At 43.9% G+C, this 10,234-nt stretch overlaps 1 protein-coding gene across 1 annotated transcript in view; it reads right to left on the bottom strand.

Moving 5' to 3' along the window:
* The window catches only part of SEC14L5 (SEC14 like lipid binding 5), a 41,262-nt gene that overhangs the window by 12,887 nt on the left and 18,141 nt on the right, over window positions 1–10,234 (bottom strand). The window contains exons 2-6 of the mRNA XM_015824646.1: window positions 9,552–9,680; window positions 8,514–8,730; window positions 4,632–4,744; window positions 2,888–3,077; window positions 667–755 (exon numbers count right to left, since the gene is read on the bottom strand). Coding sequence (XP_015680132.1) covers window positions 667–755; window positions 2,888–3,077; window positions 4,632–4,744; window positions 8,514–8,730; window positions 9,552–9,680 — 738 coding nt within the window. The remainder of the gene's footprint in view (window positions 1–666; window positions 756–2,887; window positions 3,078–4,631; window positions 4,745–8,513; window positions 8,731–9,551; window positions 9,681–10,234) is intronic.

Genomic DNA, 10,234 nt, shown 5'->3' with positions numbered 1-10,234 from the left:
TCTTCACTATGCCTACCAAAACTTTAAGACTTGGCAGAAGTCCTTTCAGAAAGGACCGTTGTCAAAGCTAAAGTATTGTTAGAAGTAAGTCTTCATCCTGGTTCATCCAAGCTGGGAATAAATAAGCAAACATGGTGGCTGCTTTGGGAAGAAGGTTACAGTTTATTCATGGCGACTGCTTTGGGAAGAAGGTTACAGTTTATTGCAGAAGAAAGATGGTCCTTGCAAGAAGGAGCATAGGAGAAGAAAGAGAAAGAGCACATGGGTAGAAGGGCTTTTATACCCCCTCCAGCCCTGCTTGGAACAGTTTCCTGTGCCTGTGGCATGAACTTTGAGGCTATTTCTGAGTGTTTTTCTAGGCCTTGATATCTGTGGTTTAATCCCATTATCATATCCTGCTTCCCAGGTGATGGGGCTAATGACTCTTAAGAGCTTCTTTTGTCTTGGGATCCCTGGCTCCAAACTCCCTGATGGTTCCACATCTGCATATGTATAAGACTAGCTACTGCTTTGGGCAAAGAGATGAGGCCATGTTTGGTTTCTGCTTTTCAAAAAATGCTTTTAAAAATCCTTTTGGTGAACAATATCTTTCTTTCTGCCTTTTTAATATTTCCTTCTCTGGGCTAACTTCCCACAGTATGTAATTAACTTAAAGGTGTGTCTCACATGGCGAAGAAGAGATTCCTCTCCCAGAGCCTTCACAAGACCTTTAGTGTCCATTTGCCCAAGGCGAAGGATGTAGAGGGGTCTTCCATCTTGAAAAACAAAGAAAGAACACAGAAGCTGAAAAAAAACACCCTGCCCTAAAAGATGGAATAAGCGTCCAGAAACATGAAAATTAGCATTTGTCCATCCTTCAACTGCCAGCCGGTTGTTGAAATGGAAGATTCTTACCACAACAGCTTAGCATAGAGCCTGCAACCTTGACCTACACCTTTGATTTATGTTATTATTGAGAGTAAAACTTAGAAGTACAAAGGAAAAAAGGGACTTACAACCAACTCTGATGTCAATCAAGGACTAACTGTATATATTTTCTGACGCGCTGCAGAACTACTGATCAATTCAATATTGTACTGTGGATTCAGAAAGGATTCAAACCACTAAGCTGAAGAAAATAGCTACTAATAATGCATTTTTGGAAATGGACCAGATGGGAAAGTGGCAATAAATATTCACGCTCCAAAATGTCACAATAAATATTCACGCTCCAAAATGTTCAGAGCCATGGGTATTCTGGGGAGGGAGGGGGGAGGGCAGAGGAGAACCACAAATGACAAATAACTTACATATGTGCATAGAACGTTGTGATGTAATATAAAGAGCAAGGAGGATTACCTTGACAGAGGGGTGAAACACACCTTAACAGACAGAAAATACGCCGAGAAGGTTCAAACAGACACATCCCTAATTCACTGGCATGTAAGACAGGAGGAGATACAGCACAATATGACACACAAAATTCCATTATTACAGCCACTCTCAACCAACGTCGTTTTAGCTTTCCCACGGAGTTAATCTCCTAGTCCAGGGGTCCCCAACCCCCAGTCAGTGGACCGGCACCGGGCCATGGCCTGCCAGAAACCGGTAAATACAAACAAACGATGCCCCATCCATGGGATACAGGCAGTCCATGAAACCACGCACCTTCCGGTCCATGGAAAAACCTCTCTCCATGGAACCGGTCCTTGAATCCTGAAAGGTTGGAGGCCACTATCCTAGTCTGTCTTCTGGGCCAGACACTGAAGTACAAAAAGTACAGGCTTTGCATTGTGAAGTGACTACATTGCAATTCACGTTGATCACAGATATGAAGGTGTTGGGGACACTGAGTCTTTGCCATGATAGAAGACCATTTTTTTTAATTTCTCAGCTCTCTTTGGAATTACTTATACATCCATTGGGGCAAAAGCCTTCCCAATAAAGTTTTTGAAGGAGAAGAAGTGGCAGAACCTAGGGGTGGAGTTAAAAAGGGGAGTCAGCCTAGAATCCCTTGTTGTTGTTGTTAGTTGCGAAGTCGTGTCCGACCCATCACGACCCCATGGACAACGTTCCTCCAGGCCTTCCTGTCCTCTACCATCTTCTGAAGTCCATTTAAGCTCAGGCCTACTGCTTCAGTGACTCCATCCAGCCACCTCATTCTCTGTTGCCCCCATCTTCTATTGCCCTCCATCTTTCCCAGCATCAGGCTCTTCTCCAGTGAGTCCTTCCTTCTCATTAGGTGGCCAAAGTATTTGAGTTTCAACTTCAGGATCTGGCCTTCTAAAGAGCAGTCAGGGTTGATCTCTTCTAGGACTGACCGGTTTGATCGCCTTGCAGTCCAGGGGACTCGCAGGAGTCTTCTCCAGCACCATAGATCAGAGGCCTCCATTCTTTGGCACTCAGCCTTTCTTATGCTCCAACTTTCACAGCCATACATTGCAACTGGGAAAACCATGGCCTTGACTATACGACTTTTGTTGGCAGGGTGACGTCTCTGCTTTTTAGTATGCTGTCTAGATTTGCCATAGCTTTCCTCCCCAGGAGCAAGCGTCTTTTAATTTCTTGGCTGCAGTCCCCATCTGTGGTGATCTTAAAGCCCAGGAAGATAAAAGACTAGGATCCCTACATAGCCACAAATGAAATATGTCCAACTTCCCTTGAATTCAATTGACCCTTAACTAACTCCAAGAAGGTGCTGTTTGTTGAGAAGATTCTTGTGCATAGGCCGTTTAGCAATAAATCAGTTTGGACTGGATCTCTCCCACCTGACAGTTTTAAATGTTGAACAGCAATGCTCAAGAAACCCACCCCAGAGTCTTCCCAAGGTAACTGAATGACGAACGACTCACCGATTGATGAACTTCATGCCCTGGCATTGAGCAGAGGGCAACAGGGAGACACTCACCTTTGTCTTGGTAATGCCAGCCCCCAGCATAGAATTCCTCCAAAAGAGAAGGTGGCCTCCACGTTTGCAGAATGTAATCCACCTGGTATTGTTTTCGCCAGGCCAAGGACTGGCAGAGCATTTCCCGAGCCTTGTCAATATTGAAGTCCCGAGCCCTCAGGAAACGGAGGATGTACTCATCTTTGGGAACCTGAGCAAAAGAGAGAGTTGTAAGTTAATGCTCGGCTTATTTATTAGATTTGGAATTCCACCTTTCATCCAGGAACTCAATGGGAATTTCATCATATCCAGGCTGAGAGAGATGCCCAAAGACCTTTTGTGGGTGAGAGTGGACTACAACCAGGGTTTGCCCAATCCTAGTCCAGCACCTTCACTGCTGGACCACTTCTGGCTCTTGTCATTCCAAGAACTTCTGTAGTCAAGGGAGGATTAGAATCCAGTTCTCCTCATTCCTAGTCCATCTTAACCTCTATTCCACTTTGGCTCTAAGGCTAAAGAAGGAAGGACTGGCCCAAAGTCCTCCAGGGGGCTTCCACAGTTGAGGATGAGCTTGGACCCAGGTCCTCCTGATGCTAGTCCAGAAATTTCCCTTTTGTACCTATTGGCTCTTGGGCTCAGAAGGAGGGACTGGCCCAAAGTCATCCAGGAGCTTCCATAAATTGTGGAATTGAACCCAGCCCTCCCTGATCCTAGTCCAACACTTCTATCATTACACCACCCAAACAGCGACCATGGAAGGTCCCTTCTAAAAACTATCCCAGGAGAAGGCATGGTAGACATCATCCATAGCGTCGCCAAGAAAGCAACACAGCATCATCAGCAATCAAGCTCAACTGCATAGAGCCTTTCCAGATCATAAACACATCTTGAAGACGCACAGCAAGGAAAATCATTTAAAGAGTCCTTCAGATAGAAGCAAATTTATTTAGAATGCAATCTTAAAGGCAGAGTTTCAGCTTCCTTTGCTTTGTTGTTGTTAGTTGCAAAGTCGTGTCCAACCCATCGCGACCCCATGGACAACGTTCGTCCAGGCCTTCCTGTCCTCTACCATCTTCTGGAGTCCATTGAAGCTCACACCTACTGCTTCAGTGACTCCATCCAGCCACCTCATTCTCTGTCGTCCCCTTCTTCTATTGCCCTCCATCTTTCCCAGCATCAGGCTCTTCTCCAGTGAGTCCTTCCTTCTCATTAGGTGGCCAAAGTACTTGAGTTTCAACTTCAGGATCTGGCTTTCTAAAGAGCAGTTGGGGTTGATCTCCTCTAGGACTGACCGGTTTGATCGCCTTGCAGTCCAGGGGACTCGCAGGAGTCTTCTCCAGCACCAGAGTTCAAAGGCCTCAGTTCTTTGGCGCTCAGCCTTTCTTATGGTCCAACTTTCACAGCCATACTTTGCCACTGGGAAAACCATGGCCTTGACTATACGTACTTTTGTTCGCAGGGTGATGTCTCTGCTTTTTAGTAGGCTGTCTAGATTTGCCATAGCTTTCCTCCCCAGGAGCAAGCGTCTTTTAATTTCTTGGCTGCAGTCCCCATCTGTGGTGATATTGGAGCCCAGGAAGATAAAATCTGTCACTACCTCCATTTCTTCCCCATCTATTTGCCAGGAATTGAGAGGAAACTGCTTGGTCAACCATTAATGAAAAATGCTCCCAGTTCCTTCACAGGATCAGCAGTGGGACAGGAGCATCCAGGGAAGACACGAGTTATTTACCTTTAACACTAACATTTACCTTTTAACATTTACCTTTCCTTTCTGCATTTCTTGCAGCCACTGGCGAAGTCTGATCAAGCAGCTTTCCTGCAAGGGACTTAATTGTCCCAGGTAACGTTCTATATAATCAGCATCCAGTTTGTCCCCTAGGGAGACAGAAAAAAAACAGCCATGGGAGAAGCTCAGAAAAATCAGCCATGGGAGCGTAAGGCTATTAAAGCATTTCTTGCCATTTGCTTGCAGACAGCATGTAAGGCTTTTGCAACTAATCCTTGCTTACCAACTGCCTCGTTCAGTGACCATTGGAGTGCTGAAATTCAAATGTTGCAACAGTGCTGGAAAAAAAGTGATTTTACAACCAGTGCCTGAATTTATGACCTTTTGCACTATCCCTCAGTCCCATGATCCCCGTTACAGGCTTGTCCTCTGGGTGAGCTGTTGTTTTTCCTTTTATCCCTCTTGCAGATTAGAGAGTTTGGAGAAGGGATTATAAGAGAGTAAGCAGGTGTACAATGGAAAGTAATAGTCTAGTACAGGCAGCCATGAGCACATTATGCAAACAGCTGCATAATGTGCAGCTTACTTGTTTGAAATCCCTTTCTCTCCAATCTCTTCACTTTGCAAGGGGCAGGGAGGGAAAAAAATGAAACATTTTCTGTAGGCAATCTTTCTTGTGTCTAACTTGTTTCCTAATGGAGAATATCTAATGGGGAACACACTGGCTGCTTGTGTAGCATTTTCAGGCTACTGGCACCAATGCCTGAAAATGCTACACATTGTGCCTGCTTACTCTCGTTATCCTTCCTCTCCAATGAATGTAAATATGAACATTAATTCCCTTCTTGTTAATTATTCCAGTACAGCTAGAGTGAGCAATCCAAAGGGGTATGGGAGAAAGGAAAAGTCACTTGCAGTCACATATTTTCCTTCTTAGCCATCACTTTGTTTAGTGACAGAACTGCCAATCCCAACTGTGGCCACTAAACGAGGACTACCTGTCACCTTGTTCAATAACTACAAGGATGGCCTTTGAAGTTTGTTATTTCCAAAAATGGTTCTTCCACAACCCAAGAGGCTTTCACGGAATGTTTTAAAAACATGGGTCCTTCAACATTCTTCTGTTGCTCTTGCAAGACAATCGAAAGCTCTTTGATGCGCATTCCATGGATTTTTTTCAGCGATGTTCGCTCATGATTTCCAGTTAGAACAGAAGTTAATACAGTTCTGGGGGGAACAGCAGTTAAAAATGTCATTGTGACGTTGACTCATCTTCCCAAAATACAGAATTTGACATTTTATAAATAACCTTGGTCTTATCAAGTCTGGGGCTTAGCACAGAATGATTTTACATAGATGGAAATAAATGGGTCCTCCTGATGATGAGAAATGGATGCAGGATATGTGCTCATTATCAATTTCAGAAAGGTCTTTATATTACAAAAAAAAAAACGAGAAGAGGCAGCAATACATTTCTACATGGCCTATATTAAAGACTAAATTAATTTTATTTTGATATACACGGCTTATTTTTTCCCCTTGGTTTATTTTCTCTTACTCTGAGAGTAAGTTCGTTTTAAGCACTGTAGTGCATATATATTTTTTTCTTATACAATCACTGATAGATTATTTTTCTTTGTTTACCATGCAGGTAATCCTTGAATTACATCCATAATGAGGACAAGGGTTTCTGTTGCTAAGCAAGATGGTTATTAAGGGAGTCACCCTTGATTTTATAACTTTTGCTACAGTCGTCAAGCAGGTATAGGTATAGGGTTTCCTGCCTGAGCAGGGGGTTGGACTAGATGACCTCCAAGGTCCCTTCCAACTTTATTATTATTAGGTCTGGCTTCCCCCATAAACACTGCTTCTTGGAAGTCATCCAGGAAGGTTGCAAATGGCAATCACAGATGGATGTTGCAACTATTATAAATATATGCAGGCTGCCAAGCACCCAAACTCTGCTCCTGTGTTTGTAGGGATGCTGTAGTAGTCAGAAGTGTGTTGGCTGGTTGTAAACAAATAGTAAGTCGACAAATACCTGTACAAGTAATCCTTGACTTGCAACCATTCTTTTAGCAGCTGTTCAAAGTAACAACGGCACTGAAAAAAATGACGTACTGTACTTCCCCGAAAATAAGACCGGGTTTTATATTAATTTTTGCTCCAAAAGCAAATAAGCATTAGGGCTTATTTTCTGGTTAGGTCTTATTTTGGGGGAAATACGGTACTAAATGTGTCTATCTGGCTGACGATCATAACTGGGGCTTACTTTGGGGGTGGGGCTTATATTACGAGCACCCTGAAAAACCATGCTAGGGTTTATTTTCCAGTTAGGGCTTATATTCAGGGAAATACAGTATTGAATGCATCCATCTGGCTGAAGATCTTAACAGGGACTTATTTTTGAGGTGGGGCTTATATTACGAGCATCCTGAAGAATCATGCTAGGGTTTATTTTCTGCTCAGGTCTTATTTTCAGGGAAATACGGTACTGAATGCGTCCGTGTGGCTGTCAATCTCAACTGGGGCTTATTTTTGGGGTGGGGCTTATATCACAAGCATCCTGAAGAATCATGCTAGGGTTTATTTTCCAGTTGGGTCTTATTTGGGGGGAAATGCGATATAACTGTTTTTTTACCCTTATGACCCTTGCAGCATCCCCATGGCCATGTGATTAAAATTTGGCTGCTAGCAACTGGCATGTATTTATGACGGTTGCAGCATCTTGGAGTCACACGATTCCTCTTTTGCGGCCTTCCAACAAGCAAAGTCAATGTTATTCACTTAACCGTGATTCACTTAACAACTGTGGCAAGAAAGGTCACAAAAATGGGGCAAAACTCACTTAACAATGATCTTGCTTAGCAGCAGAAATATGTCACAGGCTACCTGTATTTCACTAATAATAATAATAAAAAGTTGAAATTTCAATTGGACTGAACATGCACGTTTTATTATCCTCCCGGTTCGTCTTACCTCGATTCCCTTTCCTTTCCCCCTTTTCTTTGGACAATCCTGCAATGGAGATGGAATGGTAACTATAATGACATGATTTGGGAGTGGGGGGCATTTGACACGGCAACGTTACTGAAGCCCCGTGGTTGGAGTCAACATATCAGAAATCACAAGGACATTCACTGTGTGAGCTGCCGAAGAGTTTGATCTGTGCGACGCCAACGGCAGGAAGCGTTTAAGAGATCCTAGGCATTTTTTTTAAAAAAGAATTCTAAATTCTCTTAAATCAACTGGGAGAGACAAGCCGGATTTCAAATCAATTTCTCCCTTTTTTTTGCTCAGGTCTTTCCAAGATTGCTGGGAAGAGAAATGCAATGTCATCAAGGCCGATGGAGAGAAAGAAAAAAAAAACTGGCTGGAAAGAATGCAACGTTTTTACAAGGTGAGTAGACAAGTGCAGCCCCACCAGACCAGGGAGACAGGAGGAAAACAGCCCAAAGCAGCCAGCCTTTGTATGGGCATCCGTATCCAACCAGCTCGTCAGAAGCTGTGCCAGGAGGAGAAGGATCCGGAGGCTGCAGCGGTGCCAGAAGCCTCTTGAAACAAAGACGAGACACACACACACACACACACGGCAGAGACGAGAATGAAAGAAAGAGATTTTCTAGGCTGGGTCCATAGGAGAGGACAATAGGATTGGTCACCGTTCCCAGTGCAAGCTTACTGCAACTTAAATCAAGAATGAGATGGCCCCGGAGCAGGAGAAGTCCAAGAATCAAAATTAAGTTCTCCAAGTTATCTTGAGCATAAGTCTTGCACATTTCACAAGTAGTGCGTTAGAAAACAAATGGAGAGAAGATTAGTAGCAGTACCGGGGTCAAAATCCAAAGTGGTCAATTATATGGAATGGTGATGCTAATGGAACCAGCTGCCACGGATCCAGCTGTTAGAAGCCATTACCTTCAGGAGTTGAGGCCTCCCCCGAAGGGCAGGCGTTGCCTCGCTGTTCTTTCTCGCTTCCGTGCTGGTGGGGTTCCTGCGATATTGTACCGTTATTACTCCCGGAATGACTCTTCTTCATGAGATTCCCCTTGGCCTCCGGAGGAGTCCAACGAGGGATAAAAGTGATCCCTTGGGATATCAGCTCCTTTAGATAGTGCTCAATGACTTCTTTGCCCTGAAAGGAATTGATTTATTACATTTAGAATCAACTTGTGCGATCTGTTTTGATGGCACAAAGGGATTTTGTGCAAAAGACTCTAATTGGATCTTGTTTGATCTAGCAGTAGAGTTTAGCTTCAATCCAGATTTATTTATTTATGAGATGTGGTGGTGCAGTAGTTAAAATGCAGTATTGAAGGCTAATTCTGCTAACTGCCAAGGGTTCAATCCTCAGCAGCTCAAGGTTGACTCAACCTTCCATCCTTCCGGGGTCGGTAAAATGAAGACCCAGATTGTTGGGGGCAACAGGCTGACTTTGTAAACCACTTAGAGAGGGCTGTGAAGCACTGTGAAGCGGTATATATACTTGCTATTGTTATTGCTATTCTATTGCTATTCTATTCCTCTATTCTATTCTATTCTATTCTATTCTATTCTATTCTATTCTATTCCCATAGAGACCAAGTGCCCAAACTGCAACCCAAAACCCACTTATGTATCGTTGGGTGCCGGGTGGGCATGGCCCATTGGGTGGGCGTGGCCCACTGAGTGGGCGTGGCTGCAGTGGTAACGGCAGACTGGGTGGGACTAAAAAGTTCAATCAATCAATTCCAATCTTTTTTTTCTCCCTGCAAAAAGTTGAAATTGATTGATTAATTGAACTTTTTTTTTTTTGCACATGGCAGCAGAGGCCTAAAGCGAAAAGGTTTTATAAAACCCAGCTGAAGGCCTAGGACTGGGGCGATGGCGCACGTGCCCACAGAGAGGGCTCTGCGTGCTGCCTCTGGCACCCGTGCCATAGGTTCGCCACCACGGGCCTAGAAGATCAATATTCACCCGCTTGATGTTGGCTGTGTACTGCTTCATTGCCATTTTCTCCACCGTGCTCTCAAAACCAAAGAACGACTTGATGTCAAGGGATGCAGACTGTTCAAAACACGTCCAATCTTCGTTCTCCGGATGAACCTGCCTCATAGAAGAAATGGCAGAGTTAGAAACTAACCCAACTGGCAATACCTAGACAGGAGCTTTTAAAAAAGGGACTAGGAAACCAGTTCTCAAAGATAATTTTCCACATCTTTTCTTTTTCCCATTTCCCTTCCTATCTGGGAGAAATCTCTCTGAAATTGATTGTTTTATTTCCCTTTTCTAGCAAAACCTGCCCTACAGCGATCAACGGATTTGGTTAAAAAAAACAACGATCCCAGCATTGGCTTAAAAAGCCACAGATTCACTTAATGAGCGTGACCATTTGCTTAATGATCACCTCGCAGAAAAGGGTTGTAAAATTGGGTCCTTTACAACTGGTCACACCATCTCTGACCTGGCCCTTTCCACATGAAACCATCTTCCCTTTTTTGCAGCTTCTTTTCCTGACCTTCATTTGCCTTGTCATCTTTCGACAGACCGGAGGGAAAAGCAAAGTGACGGTAGGATAAAAATGTCAACTGTATTCTAAAACAGCCACACGCAAGCAGACGTGTTTCCTGGTTTCAAGAACTGGCATTTTGTGGCCTCAA

The sequence above is a fragment of the Protobothrops mucrosquamatus genome, unplaced genomic scaffold (genome assembly GCF_001527695.2).
Source record: "Protobothrops mucrosquamatus isolate PMUCROS unplaced genomic scaffold, P.Mucros_1.0 scaffold2304, whole genome shotgun sequence".
Classification (NCBI taxonomy): Eukaryota; Metazoa; Chordata; class Lepidosauria; order Squamata; family Viperidae; genus Protobothrops; species Protobothrops mucrosquamatus.
Note: the sequence above shows the minus strand (reverse complement) of the source record. Positions and strands in the feature narration are given on the sequence as shown.